The sequence below is a fragment of the Sordaria macrospora genome, chromosome 1 (genome assembly GCF_033870435.1).
Source record: "Sordaria macrospora chromosome 1, complete sequence".
NCBI classification, from domain to species: Eukaryota; Fungi; Ascomycota; class Sordariomycetes; order Sordariales; family Sordariaceae; genus Sordaria; species Sordaria macrospora.
The window spans coordinates 610041-624204 of record NC_089371.1 but is presented as its reverse complement, the minus strand read 5'-3'; the positions used below and the strand labels follow the sequence as shown (position 1 = coordinate 624204).

At 50.7% G+C, this 14164-nt stretch overlaps 6 protein-coding genes across 6 annotated transcripts; 3 read left to right on the top strand and 3 right to left on the bottom strand.

Annotated features, from left to right (window-relative positions):
* Positions 1–75: 75 nt before the first annotated feature.
* On the top strand, positions 76–2830 carry SMAC4_05184 (uncharacterized protein; the record flags this gene model as incomplete). Its single annotated transcript, XM_024655411.2, has 1 exon — positions 76–2830. Exon 1 carries the CDS (start codon positions 299–301, stop codon positions 2828–2830), a length of 2532 nt encoding a protein of 843 aa, XP_024511303.1. The 5' UTR covers positions 76–298.
* An 819-nt stretch (positions 2831–3649) lies between these two features.
* SMAC4_05183 (uncharacterized protein) lies at positions 3650–4599 on the top strand (the record flags this gene model as incomplete). The annotated part of the gene is made up of 3 exons (XM_003346937.2): positions 3650–3697; positions 3804–4085; positions 4247–4599. The coding sequence occupies 3 exons, from the start codon at positions 3650–3652 to the stop codon at positions 4406–4408; spliced, it is 492 nt and encodes a 163-aa protein (XP_003346985.1). The 3' UTR covers positions 4409–4599.
* Positions 4600–7499: 2900 nt separating this feature from the next.
* Positions 7500–8020, bottom strand: SMAC4_05181 (uncharacterized protein; the record flags this gene model as incomplete). The annotated part of the gene is made up of 2 exons (XM_003346935.1): positions 7500–7692; positions 7758–8020. The coding sequence occupies 2 exons, from the start codon at positions 8018–8020 to the stop codon at positions 7500–7502; spliced, it is 456 nt and encodes a 151-aa protein (XP_003346983.1).
* A 394-nt stretch (positions 8021–8414) lies between these two features.
* Positions 8415–9534, bottom strand: SMAC4_05180 (uncharacterized protein). The gene has a single exon (XM_003346934.2). It carries the CDS (start codon positions 9145–9147, stop codon positions 8440–8442), a length of 708 nt encoding a protein of 235 aa, XP_003346982.2. The 5' UTR covers positions 9148–9534; the 3' UTR covers positions 8415–8439.
* A 666-nt stretch (positions 9535–10200) lies between these two features.
* SMAC4_05179 (uncharacterized protein) lies at positions 10201–11607 on the bottom strand. The gene is made up of 2 exons (XM_003346933.2): positions 11295–11607; positions 10201–11235 (listed from the first exon to the last, which is right to left on the bottom strand). Exons 1-2 carry the CDS (start codon positions 11571–11573, stop codon positions 10366–10368), a joined length of 1149 nt encoding a protein of 382 aa, XP_003346981.1. The 5' UTR covers positions 11574–11607; the 3' UTR covers positions 10201–10365.
* A 1189-nt stretch (positions 11608–12796) lies between these two features.
* Positions 12797–14071, top strand: SMAC4_05178 (uncharacterized protein). Its single transcript, XM_003346932.2, has 2 exons — positions 12797–13003; positions 13143–14071. The coding sequence occupies exons 1-2, from the start codon at positions 12902–12904 to the stop codon at positions 13566–13568; spliced, it is 528 nt and encodes a 175-aa protein (XP_003346980.1). The 5' UTR covers positions 12797–12901; the 3' UTR covers positions 13569–14071.
* The last annotated feature ends 93 nt before the right edge of the window (positions 14072–14164 follow it).

Sequence of the window (14164 nt, the reverse complement as noted above, 5' to 3'; positions counted from 1 at the left end):
ACAGTCTCTCCTGCCTCTCCATCACTGCGACTGCCGCTCGACATTGCGCAGAGTCAAGCAGCGACTCTACGCTACGGACGTACCTTCCATCGTGTGCAAACGACCGTATGTTCTCAGGTCCGAGTTCGGACGAGTCGGTTGGTTCCGTCAGACAATTCAGGCAACAGCAGCCGCTTGTTCAGGTTGGACAAAGAATGGAAACCTGAAGCGAAGAAATGATCGACCGCCATTATCTGCCGTAACTTTGAGCAGCTTAGTTGCTTTTCAGACCCGAACAACACACAATTGATCGACCAAGATGAGCTTCCAAACGCTGCAAGAAAAGGTCGCTTTTTTCGAGGTGCTGGACACTCTCAGCGAGACCATCAGTGATGACGAAAAATTCGACACCAAGGAACAAGAACATCGCGCAAGAAGCAAGGCTTTCTTCAGTTCCAAGGCGAAACCAAAGCCAAAGTCAAAGACAAACATCCCGACAATTCCTCATACACAGCCGGTAGCGACAACTTCGACTCCACTCTCCAAAACATCGCGACTCGACATCATCAAAGCCACCCCCGGAACACAGAATCTGCGAAAGACTGCTCTCAGAAACACAAGAGATCTGGCCAATGTCTCGGATACTTCCTTTGTTGTAACAGAAACACCACAACCAAGCACAAGCTCAGCTCGGCCGGTTCCTCCGTCGCTACAGAGAAGTGCGACGTTGCCCACACCGTCAACAACTAGACTTGTTTCGTCTCCTACTCAGCAATCTCCGTCTGGCAAATCGTCTACGAGGAAACGGAAGCGCCAATCCGAGACAAGAGCTGTACTCGAAGCAGACCAGATACTCCGCACTCTCTCGTTCTTCTACATTCCCAATGACGACGTTGCCCCCGCTCGCAGACTGCGCATTGCCAGAGCCCAGGAATACGGGGCCAAGTGGGTTCGCTCTCTGACCGAGGCTACTCATGTCATTGTCGATAAGCGTCTCGTCTACAGTGATATCCAAACTATTCTCGAGACTACCCCTACGCCATCTGCGCCAGTCGTTGTTAACGAAGAATATCCCATGGATTGTATTCAGTTCCGCACTGTTCTTAACCCGGACCAGGCTCGCTATCACATTCCTGGACGGCCTCCTCAAGGTTCATCGACAATGACTGTACAGACAGCAGATACCCATGCTGCATCGCAGATTTCCAATCAGTCGCTACAGGTCAAGGTCTCAACGGCGAAAAGGAGAAAGCAGGTCCCTAGCTCGCAGGATAAAACACAATCACAGAGTGGGGAGTCAATTCCTCATGCCGAGTCGGTCGATGTACATGAGAGGCACGATAAGCTTGTGGTTGAGGAGCAAACAGCTGCAGATTTGGAGGATGATGACTACATACCAGAACCGAGACCACCCATCATCCCAAGCCTACTCTCTGGAGCGCATCAGTCAACAAGTAGTCTACCGAAAATATCATGTAATCGTCAAGACGGGCCACCTAAAGATGATCCGAAGGACGAGCTTTCGGGGTGTATCGAACTCCTACAGCAGTACAATGATCTCCCCTTGGACGATCCGCTAGAAGATGATGCTCAATCAGTCACCTCTCACCAAGAGGAGACAATTTCGGAATCTGAAGTGGAGGAGGGCTCTGCAGACGAACATGCCCATAAGCGCCGCTCACAAAGAACACGCCTAGCTACCCAGAAAAAGATTGAATTTGAAGATCGGTTTACCTGGAACAAGGGAGGGACTAAGGACAAAGTCACTGAGTCACAAAACCCTAACGCCAGAACAATTGAAGTTCTCCAGTTGATGTGCGACTGTTACAGCCGGATTTCTGACCATTGGCGCACTACAGCCTACCGCAAAGCTATTTCTACTCTCAAACGCCAGAACACCAAGATTACCACAGCAGAGGAAGCATACCGTCTCCCCAACGTTGGGAAAAGGCTGGCCGAAAAGATTGAAGAAATTGTCACAACTGATTCCCTGCGACGCCTGGAGTATGCTCAAGACTCTCCGCTAGACCACGTTCTCGCCACCTTCCTCAAGATCTACGATGTCGGGACAGGCCGTGCCAACAAGTGGATTTCGAAGGGCTTCAGGACATTGGACGACTTGAAACAGAAAGCAAATTTGACGCCCAATCAACGGATTGGTATTGAACACTATGAAGACCTGAATACGCGCATTCCAAGAAGCGAGGTAGCTGCTCTAGGCGACTACATCAAGAAGGAAGCAGCGCAGATCGATCCAATTGTCGAGCTGCTGATAGGTGGGAGCTATCGGCGTGGAGCTGAGAGCTCAAGGGATGTGGATTTCATTGTTACCAAGAAGGATACCACCTCATCAGCCGACCTGGTTGCCTTCTTCGAGCGGCTGCTCAAGGTGCTTACGGACAAGGGTTGTGTTGTTGCTACTCTATCAGCGCTTAACACAACCCGGCCTGGGAAGGATGGACCAGGCAGTAAATGGCTTGGCTGCTGTGTGCTTCCACGGGCACACGAACCCACAAACGACAAGGTGAAAACCAGGAGGTCAGCCAAGTCAGCGTCGCCCAAAACTCCACAACCTGTATGGCGCAGAGTAGATTTTCTGCTGGTTCCTGAAACTGAGTACGGCGCTGCGTTGATCTACTTCACCGGTAACGATATCTTCAACAGGAGCATGCGTCTACTTGCATCGAAGAAGGGAATGCGGTTGAACCAGAGGGGTTTGTACAAGGAAGTGATGAGGGGACGTGATCGAGTCAAGGTCACGCAGGGAGAGTTGGTTGAGGGCAGAGATGAGAGAAAGATCTTTGAGATCCTTGGTGTCAATTGGCGCGAACCAGAGGAGAGATGGTGTTAAGAGTTGTGTTGCCATTGTGTTCACACTATACCCTGCCTTGAAAATACCGTGCACTACCACCCTGCTATAAGAACATCTCCCAGTGCGCCCCGTGTTTGCTAGATACGCGGACGTCAGCTGTCATAGGACGGCCTAACCGCATCTGAGTTGCTTCCAAGTGTCTAGAAAGAAGTTATCGACGTGGTAACTATTCATTTTCGTGATCGGTAACCACTCAATAGGTCCAGTTACTTAGTATTGGTTGACGGGGAAAGGAAACCAAATCAGCTACTGCCCTATCACCGTCACTCGAAAACCTGCACCAGTTCTGTTATCATCGCATCTTATTCCGTTTCAGCCCGTTGCCAAGAAGCCAAACAAAAAAGACCAGCCAGGGCTGCCAACATGAACCCGAACTATGAAAGGCTTTGTTCATCAGAATCTGCCATGAAACAACAATCATCACTGGATATCCTCGACTCTTTGATGCAAAATATGGAACGGCTTCGATCCACGGTGAGAAGTTTGCTTTGAATGTCCTGCCGCGCCCTTGTAAAATGTTGGTTTGTGACATGACGCCCTGACTCCCCGTCCTGATTGACGCACGGCGAGAATCCATGTATGCGTGTGACAAGAAGAGATGTGTCAAAGCATGTCGAAAACTAAATGCTGGGGTTGAAGTGATATAATAAGGCGAGGACGACGTGTTAGTGCTGGGGTTATCGTTCACTCAAGAACGAAACACTACCTACTTTCATCGACCGGTACATACTTTATATTGACATGCTCACGATCTACTTACTCTAAAAGCGTTTCAACTTGTCACTCTAATTGCCAGCCATGTTTTCGTCATTTAGCCTCTTCGGAGCCGTTCTGGCCGTGCTGAACGTAAGAAGCCCACCACCCTCTACCTCTAAACTACCCACCAAGCTACACCAAGCTACACCAAGTAAAGGCCAACCATCACACTAACCCAATAACCTAACCAATGTAGGCCCTCCCCACCACCGCCCTCGCCCTCGCCTTTCCCACCACCACCACCCCGAGCGATGTCAACACCACAACATCCTCTTCCCAACCTATCCTCGAAACCCGCTACAACCGTCGGGAAATTATCAGCGTCGACTGCGACGACGAAAAGAACCACAGCGGCAGCGACAAGTGGGGCAAGTGGGAAGCCGCGGGGAATTGGGATAGGTTCGAGGATAGCATCAAGTATCTCAATGGGGTCCAGGAGAAGCTGAAGAACGGACGGGGCCCGGGTAATTGTGGGCGGGTGAGCTGTAGTTATGGTGCGGCGATTTTTTGGTGTAATGATGTATGTCCTGACTGTCATCCTATCTACCTACCTCCCTTACTTTCACCACCGTACCTTACTTGCGGAACATACAAGATACTACTAACACATAAAACACTTGTTGTTCTATTGTATTGTAGGACCCAAAAGCCGACAAAGAACTCGATTCCTACGGCGAAATCGCCTGGGCGGCCGAGGTGGTTTACGACAAATGTGGAGACAAGGGACGCATATCTATGAAGGATCAGTGGAGTGTGGTTCTTAAAGAGGATATGACTGATGGTTGCCGGAATGGTATTTAACGGCTGGGCGGCGTGGACACAAACAACTGAACGTATGAGGTTGGTTTGAACGGTGGCGTATGGTTTGGGTTTCCTTTTTTTCTCTTTTTTCTCGTCTTGGCTTCTGGACTTGACCAGCTTCTTTCGAGTGTACAAGCGTTTGAGGTGTGAGTATCTTTGTGTATGTATCGAGCCATGCATGAAGTGAAGCACTTCAAGACTTCGAACAATCTCTGCGTCTGGAAGGGAGTCAGGCTCTTGAATAAACGTCGGAAAATTTTATTCATTGCATGCACTTACCAACAAAAACAGACGAACCTCTATATTCAAACGAGTTTACCTATCCCTACTCTCAGTGCACGGTTGGTTGATAAACGCCGAGTGTCCGTGGTGGTCGCGATGGGCCGACCCGTCCTTGAAGTTGAGCTATGAGTGATATGGGTGCTTAATCCAGAGGGCGCTCTAGGAATAACAAAAAAATAAGAGTGATAGAATGTTTTCACACGGGTATGCGACTTGAGAGAGCGGAAGTTGGTCTTGTTCTGGAGCTTCAGTGTATCTTGTCGTATTACTTTTGGAGTACCATGGGGTGAACTGGCTGAAGATACGGAAGTGGCACCTTACTCCCGCTCGTAGAACGGGGCGTCATCATCGTCATCGTAATCAGGACCTGGTACTTTGGATTTATGAAAATGAACGACATGAACCTCGACGCAAGCCTTCGGCGTCCCTTGGAACAAGTTCCACTTCTCCTCTTCAGGTTGCAGCGGTAGGTTCCACGCCGTCCGAAAGAGCATGGCATCTTTGTCCTTGCCCTGACTGTGCAAAACCCTGGCCAATCCAGCAACGCAATTTAGGGTTTCCTTGTTACTACGAGGCAATGAATTCTCCAGTGTTTGCAGTACCCTGCGAAAGGAACTTTCTGCCTCGTCCAACTTTCCAAGCTGTTCTGCTGTTTGGGCAATGCGGCGAAGGGTATCGACAGTGTCAGGATGTTCAGGGCCTAATACCCGTTTTCGGATCTCCCATGCTTGGAAAAGAAGTTCCCTTGCTTCGTTCAGTCGGCCGAGTTGCTTGATCGTGTGCGCAAGGTAGTGGAGGCTGTAAAGTGTACTAGGGTTTTAAGGTCCTAGCACTCGCGCCCTCGACTCCCACGCGTAACGGAAATTTTTCTCTGCTTCTCCGTAATGCCCGAGGCTTTGCAGCTCGCATCCGAGAGTGTGAAGGGAATTTAGAGTTGAAGGATGATCAGAGCCCAGCAATCTCTTCCGAAGCTCCCATACCCGGCGAAAGATATTCTCCGCCTCTTCATGTTGATCGTGCTGTTAGGTTATGAGCCCAATGTTGGACAAAGCTGTGATTGTATCGCGGTGTTCATGGCCCAGTAGCCGCTCTCGGAGCGCATACACCTGCCGCCAAACATTCTCAGCCTCTCGCAACTGAGCTCGTTTGCTCGGGTCTTCCGTTGGGGGTTCAAGAGCCCAGAATATATACGGGTATCTATGCGTGCTTCGCCTCAGAAGCACCCGGGCAACTTTCGCCAGGCTTCCCAGCGTATCTGGGTCGTTAATTCCTCGTTTGTCCCTCCTTAGCTCAAATACATGACGATGAAGTTGCTCTGCTTCCGCGTAATTGCCTCTCTCAAGAGCAACATCCCCAAGACCAGTAAGAGTTCGTAGCGTAAGGCGATGGTCGGGGCCTAGAAAACCGTTACTTATTTCGATGAGCTTGGAGAAACCCATGTGCGCCTCCTCTAATTTTCTTAGCCTCAAGAGACAGAACGCATAGCGTCTCAAGGCGCGGAGTGTTTCCAGATTGTCGAGGCCCAGTACCTCTTACAGGCCGAAGTATGCTTTGGCAGTGTTCAGTTCAGCTTCTCTGTAGTTACCTAGATTTCCCTCCAGGTTCCCCATGAGGCTTATGACAATCAGATGGCTGGGGTGGTTTGTTACCAGAGCCTGCTTGGCTAGTGCTTCCGCTCTGGTCAACAGACTTATGACTGTTTGATATGCGCCCATTGAACTGTTAAAGCCACTAACCCTGCAGAGAACCGTGACGCAAAATTCAGCATCGGCCTGGTCTTTGAGCTCGTGTGCGGTGGTTTCTATCAACGGCTCAACATGGGGTGCCAATTCGGCACATTCTTTCCACCTTTGATCATCGAGGTCGGAATAGTGTTTGGCCATGAGCTGTTGAAAGCAGCGTCGCCAGTTTTGTTGTTCACCAGAATCTTCTAGGCAAGTGCGAGCAAAAGATTGCACTAGGCTGTGCATCTCGAGTTCGTTTTCTTTGTCTTGGGCTTGCGTGACCAGAGAATAATCGCACAACAATGTGAGATCGCTTCTAAATTCTTTGCTTGCGGCTCTTTCCCGTCTTCTATCGGCCATGGCGAGGTCGCTACGTCGGTCCTTGTGCGTCTCATTGTAATAGCGACATAGGATCCAGCAAGGGATAGCCTATGGTTGAAAGAAACTCGTCAAACAAAGAAGTTCGGCAGCAGACCGACGTTCTTTCTCAATCCGTTGGAAAGTTATTCTCCAGGTGGTTATTTCCACTTCCTCGTTTGTTGCGTAAGGATTGTGCCGAGCATCCCCTACCCGACTGCTGAGAAGTATCGAATTATTCTCCTTGAACTCCTTAAAATAGGTAGCGGATGTCATTGTAGGCCGTTGCATGTTGATATACCCAGCCGCATGTGTGATGGCAAGGGGGATGTAATTCACGGCACGAACAAGCTCCCTTGCAAGTTTGTCATCGGTCTCAGAGCGAACAAGCTTCTTGCAAAGAAGCTGTTTCGCCTGATTCTCGTCCATTTCAGCAACAGATCGAACATTGTCGTGGCTGAGAGCAAGCATCTGGGCTAACTGTTGGCTGCGGGAGGTGATCAAGATTCTACCACTACCTCTTTGTGGCAGAAACGTCTCAAGCGCTCCCGAGTCCATGGCTGGAAGGACATCACTATAGGATTTTCGGTCTCTGTATACGTAGATGTCGTCCGCGTTGTCAAGGATCATCAGCCATTGTCCATTCCCACCGTCACGCAGCCAGTCATAAACCTGCTTGAGCATGTTGTGGGTCGAATCATAACGAGTTGAATGGTGAAGGGACTCTGTCATATGTTGATATCCCTCGGCAATCCGGTCATGTTATCCGGAAGAGGCGGCTTCAAAATGCCAACCTCTTCACCAATATTGCGAAAGCCTCGCACGAAAGTTTCTTTGCTGCCCGCATTCACCCAAAAGATGTATGTTTTCGGCATCATTCCGCGAAGGTCCTCGGCGTCGCGTATAGCAAGCTTTGACTTCCTGCAATTACTGATCAGAAAGTTTACTTTGGGCACAGTAGAGGTATAATCGTCGGAGAAGCGTACCCAATTCCACCAAGCCCATAGAGTACAGCTCTACGGGGTGCCTCGCTAGAGGTAAGTTTGTGGTGTAGCCATGTCATGATCTCTGGGCGGTCGATGTGATCAGGGTCCAACGCATACGGAACGTTTGAGAAGGGCTCCTTGGTCGAAATCGTACGGCTGGCACCATGATCATAGTTGATGTAAACCACACCGCCATTACTGGCGTGCGGACCAACCACGAAGTTCTGCCCGGTCGTGTCACCGTTGTAGTTGACTCTTGTCATTGCTACTGCGCGTTATGATTGTCGAGCAGTGGAAAGTGGAAGAGTAATAGAGGGACTCAGTTGTCGACCAGAGTATCACCCAATTTTAACGACGACATAGAAGAAATTGCTCGTTCCCAGGAGGAGAGATCGAGCTGCTGTCAAAAGTCCTAAGCCTTGAGAGATGGTGTGCAATTTTTATCCGTCTCAGAATCTTACTGAACAATTTTCAGCCACCGTAAAAATTCATTGCCCCGACGCGGTTGGCGTTCTGTATCCGGATTGGTGCCCAACCTAGCTTTGCCCATATTCGCAGTGAGCCCAATTTTCGTTGTGAGATATGTGAATAATAGCTGTGTCGAAGAAGAAGACAGCGTTGTCTCGAATCACAATATTATCGGCAAGGAAGAAGTGACGGAAGTACCTAGCCGATGGAACTATCAGGGACTCGACAACCTGATAACTTCACCCGTCTTAACGGGCGCAGCGACTTCAAGGTTGCGATAATATGTGCGCTCCGTCTCGAGTTCGACACCGTATGCCTCCTTATCAACAAGCTGTGGGACGAAGACGGCGATCAGTACGGTAAAGTCGACGAGGACCCGAACATATACACGACAGGGCTGATAGGGAAGTGTAATGTTGTCCTTGTCCTTCTGCCCAACATGGGGAAAGCGAACGCCGCCAGCGCAGTCGCAAGTCTTCGATCGAGCTATCCGCGAGTATCGCTTGCCCTCTTGGTGGGCATTTGCGGGGCGGTCCCGTTCACAGGGCCCGAAAGGGACCCGATCGTGCTCGGCGATGTAATCATAAGCAACCTCGTGGTCCAGTATGACCTTGGAAGAGCGCTTCCGGATCGCTTCGTTCGCAAAGATACCGGCCACGACACCCTTGGACGGCCGAACAAGATCATTCGCAACATTCTGGGCAAGCTCGATACCGACATGGACCGCGAGCATATTGAGAGACGGGCGGGTGACTTCCTCAAAGCTCTTCAGACAAAGAGCGAGGAAAAAGCCAAATGGAAGCGAAGGGGCAGGAATACCAGCTACAAGTAACCAGGGGCAGCCAACGACATCCTGTTCCCCGCCTGGTACGCACACAAGCATGCTCCTGGTTCCGGGTGCAGAACGTGCGAAGAGTGCCATGGCCAATTGGACCCTGCTTGCGATGAGTCTCTTGCGTTGTCATGCAAAGAGTTGGGATGTGGTACGAGCTGCGTGATACGAAGACAACACCTGGAGTCGAACACAAACGACCCCAAAGCCGACTCGGATTCAGAGGGTGTCTTTTTCTTTATCGGGGCAATTGGATCCGGAGACAGCGTCATTCGGTCGGGAGAGCACCGCGATCAGCTCGCCAAGCAGACCACACTCATCGCTTTCGAGATGGAGGGAGCAGGCGTGTGGGATGAGGTGCCATGCATCGTGATTAAAGGCGTATGTGATTACGCCGATAGCCACAAAAATAAAGGATGGCAGAACTATGCTGCGGCAACAGCGGCGTCGGTAATGAAGGCGGTTATGGAGAGGTATATCGGCAGTGCTAGGGTTTCCGATGCTTCACAAACTTTGGATACAGGCCCGGCCGGTGCACAGATCTGTCAGCCGGCTAGAGGAGGATCAGGCGGTAGTTTCGGCGGGGTACAGTTTAATGGCAGCATCTCTGGATCGAAATTCATGTCGGGTATCTATACAACTGGTGGAACTACCAATATTAGCTTTGCTTGAGTTATATCTTTTATTAACCTACGATCTCGTGGCCACATGTCTGGGCTGGTGACGGTGTTGTAGCTGGGCTACTCGATATGGTCGCAAGGCGGAGTTTGATTGAGGTCCGTACTTGCAAAATTCGAGGATGAGAGGACGAAGAAAAGATAAGGTAAGGGGATGGAACCCTCTACAGGTATCCTCAGTGGAAATGGGGTGTTGCGGCGTTATGGATGTCGACAGGCAGGAGGGAGGCAGGGCCGTCTTGTTCCTTCCCTCAATGGTTCGTCGGGTTCCCCAGTTTGCTGGGATCGATGGGCACGCTCCTTCCAGGTACCGATTGAACAACCACCAAACGTACAGACAAGGAAGGTACAATAAACGTCTGGCCAAGGGCAACATGGTGCTCGGGAAGGATTGATGAGCCCTCTGCGCTCCATCCATCCTCCAAAATAACAACCAATACGAACAAGGAATGCACATTAAACATTCTCGACTGAAGGCAACACATGGTGTTTCGCAATGCAACTTTTGGATAATGCATTCATAAACTAATGGGATATAGAAAACAAAAACACATCTGTAACTCCAGGCTCAACTCCGACAACAAAGACACCCACCTCCGTTCCATCATTATCATTTCTTCCATGTAACTGCTTAAGTGTGCCGAGCAGGCTTCTCCGTTGGAGGTGCGGCACCACCAGTGGTAGGGAAACCCATGAAGACCTTGAAGTAGTCATAAATCATCCATTGGAGGCCGGTGAGGGTACCAATCATGACAATTCTGACAGGCAGACCGTTCCAGAGACCCTTGAAGCCAATGTCCTTGTAGATTCTCGAGGTGACAGCACCCATTCCCTCACCGGGCTGGCGGTAGGCGTTGAGCTTGCTGACCATGACATCGGCGGGGTGAGAAACAATGGCGCAGAGGATACCGGCAGCATAACCACCGACGAAGGAGACACCGGTCTGGGCAGCCTTGCTGTAGTCGCTCTTGTGGCCGGGTAGACGGTCGTAGATCATCTCAACGATGGTCTCGAACGAAGCGAACTTCATCATGGTGTAGGGGATCTGGCGACCCCAAAGAGGGTAGAGACCCTTGTAAAGGCCGCCCCAACCCTCCTTGGCGGTGATTTGGCGGAAGCCATCAAAGGTGCCCGCGTACTGCGACGGAATGGTACCCTGCATGCGAACCTTGATGGCCTCGAAGGGGCAGAGTGCGAGATCGGCTAAGAATTCTGCCGAGGCGGACGCGCTGAGGTATAGTGCTGTCTTGTGCTTGTGCGCCATCTCGGGACCAGCGAGATCCGAATACTTCTTCTTGAAAAACTCATACCAGCCATACTTCATCGCACCCTGGGCCGAATAACCGAAGAAGGTCGGGCTCCAACCGGTGAAGACGCCGCGAACACCTTCGTGCTTGAGAATGTGGCGCCAAGCTTGGAAGTTGCCCGTGTACAGCTTCGAGTCGATTTGGCGTCTTGTCTTGACGAGATCCAAAGGTGTTACACCAGTGTGGGTGACGCCCTACAACGAGGAGTTAGTCTTGTCGTTTGGGTCATTCCGCGTGAGAATTGAAGACTTACACAAGCCAACAAACCGCCAAATGTGCATGCAGCATAATACTGGGGGGAGTACAGCTGAATGTGTCCTGTCTTTTCCTGGGCCACTTTGCTGGCAAGGTCAAACTCGCGAGCGGCTTCAGCACTCAGCTTATGTGCCTTGCTCTTCGCATCGTCGACTATCGAGTATGCGGGATAAAGATCGGTGCGAGCCTGGAGAGGAGTTGCGCCATTGTTCTTGGGCTGGAATGAACTACCAAAGGTGTTTTGGAGGATATCGGATGATGGGTAAAGGCTCGGCATCGTGACAGATGTGCTCTATTTCTGATGACTTGTCCGGTGAAGATGTTTCTGGAGAAATGTTAGAAAGGGAGTCAGAAAACGAGATGATGACAGCCCGGAAAGCTTCGCGAGACAAGTGAGGGGCTGGTTCCGAAAAGGATTCGCATTGCTGATAGGAGCTGCCCAACGGTAGCAATGTGACACAGAGCTAAGGAACAAAGTGACACATGGGATGTGATCAACCCGAGTTTCCGAACTGAAATAAAAGAGCATGACTTACAAGTATTGAAATGAATTAGTTTCTGACGGTGGTGTCAGTCGTGGTATGTCGACGATTGAAGAGACGGCAGAAGTTCGAGGAAAGTGAACTTTTAGGGTATCTATCGTAAGAGAGAAAGCTGAGATGGAAGAGCTGTGAGACAATGGTAGGAGACGTTCAACACTGAAAACATTCGGACAGGATCTGTTAAATAGCAGAAGACCTGAATCATGAAACTCAAACCCTTCACAGCTGAAGAGTGGATGTTGATTCTCCGTGAGTCCGGGTAGGCCGGCTCGCGCATGGGAAAGGCAAGCTCTTTCCACGTCTTACTTGCTGGTCCTGTCCGTCATCGCAGCCATTAAGGTCCAAAACCGGGTAATCGCGATCCATGATGAAAGAAGCTGGCCAGTAATGCGGCAGCGTTGAAGGTGTGAGACGGGTACATCGTTAAAGTTTCTGAATGGGGTCAGGTCGGATCTGTTTTGGTGACGTCGGTGGTGTGACATCACAGCCAATCGAAGGCCCACTGGAATTTCTTATCTTGTCTTATCGCTAGCTTTATCGTGCTCGAGTCGTGTTAGTCCAGCGTAGCATTTTCGTCAAATTCATCCAGCAGTTCTTGTCTGATATACCATGCTGGACATCATTTTCTTAGGGAGATCTGAGAAGTCTTTCATATGGGCATATTCGTACTTAGAGGTGAAGAGAGGCTGGAGAGCGGTCTCTTTTCGCAACAGAAAGAAGGGACCAAAACTTGCTCCACCCAAGACCCGGAGCCCACGGCAAGTGCACCCACTGTTTCTGTCACCGCCCACAGCCCTGTAGCGAGTGGCCCTGGTGGACCAAATGCCCTGACTAACTCTCATCGTGGCATCTGATTGGTCAAAGGGTTTGTTTTAGCTGTCTTCTTCAGGGTACCCTTTCGGCTCAACTTCGACATGTGGTCGCACAACTGCCCAACGGGACTCGTCAATTGAACATCGATCGATCATCACAAAACTTATCGGACGACACACAAAACTGCCGACCTTTCCGACTTGCACTGCCGACCTGTACTGCCGACTACCTGAAACGCGATTTCACCACAATGACTGATATCATGGCGCAGCCCATCGTTACAGAAGGATCGCCCTCGGTTCCCGAGCTTCAGCAGCCCTTTGTCTCCAAGTGGGCTTCCAGATATCGCGGGGTAAGCATCCTGTCTGTCTCAACGGGGCATCGTCAACATACTTACTCATATGCCCCTTGGTGTTGAACCGCCACGTCACTCGAAATACAAGTCGACCAAACTCAATCCATCCTGACAAAAAAATTAACATCCTTCCTAGGCCACCGTAGAAGACCTCGACCCTCCCGCCGCCCTCTCCCTCAACCCGTCGGACCCCATCTCACTCGCCCTCCTCTCCGCCTTTGAGCGCGACTACACCCACCTGACCATCGTCGACTCGCAGACCCGCGCTCTTCTCGGCTACATCTCCATCCCGCAGCTACAGGCCCGCCTCGAGCGTGGGGAGGTCAAGCCCGAAGATGAGGTGCGCACCGCCATGATGCGCTTCCGTCGCAAGGGCGGCGCAAAGTACAACGTCATCACCATGGAGACACCTCTGGAGGAGCTCGAGGCCTTCTTCGCCGGCGTCGCCACGGCAGGCCAGAAGCAGGATTTTGCCGTCATCACGGATGAGAATAGGCGGTTTGTCCTGGGTGTGGCGACAGTGGCGGACTTGGAGGAGTTTGTCAAGAGGAGGCCTGCGTAAGAGACTGCGGGAAGAGGATGATAAATTCAAGGCGCAAATACCAAAAGCTCGAATGACAACAAAGTCACGGATCCAACACACCTACAACAGAAATACACTCGGACCATGGTTCGACAACTCCAGAAGATAGGTGGAGTTGTGCAGTCACGGCTCCTTTTGGGGGAATTTTCAGTCCTTCAGTAACCCAACGACAGACACCGTTTCTTTTATCACTGGCGTTCAGGGTTGGGCTGGGTGGTTCGTTTTTTCGCTACACGGGAAAGCATGGGCACAGGATCATTCAACATGGAACCAGCAATGGATAAACGCATAGGCTATAATGGGGGATGGATACTGTCAGCGCTCTGATCCCTCGAGGTTTAACATAAGATGAGGATATCTGGCCCGAGATATGTTCCAGGAGGAGATGAGACGTGAAAACGATACCAATATAAGGGATGCTAAACATGATCTAACCTTCGCCATGTAATCACTTTGACAGCGACAAGGGGAACATTTCGGCGTATCATGGCGAAAACACAGCATACAACATTGACACGTGCCGAATTGCTCTGCCCAGCAATTATTTCTTCGCTTCAAAATTGCCTTGGCATTGA

Coding starts and splice junctions, on each gene's coding strand:
- SMAC4_05179 (XM_003346933.2), bottom strand. CDS start 11,573: ATGCCGAGCCTTTACCCATCATCCGATATCCTCCAAAACACCTTTGGT. Junction 11,236..11,294: donor TTGGCGGTTTGTTGGCTTGT/GTAAGTCTTCAA, acceptor TCCTCGTTGTAG/GGCGTCACCCACACTGGTGT.
- SMAC4_05178 (XM_003346932.2), top strand. CDS start 12,902: ATGACTGATATCATGGCGCAGCCCATCGTTACAGAAGGATCGCCCTCG. Junction 13,004..13,142: donor GGGCTTCCAGATATCGCGGG/GTAAGCATCCTG, acceptor CATCCTTCCTAG/GCCACCGTAGAAGACCTCGA.
- SMAC4_05180 (XM_003346934.2), bottom strand. CDS start 9,147: ATGGCACTCTTCGCACGTTCTGCACCCGGAACCAGGAGCATGCTTGTG.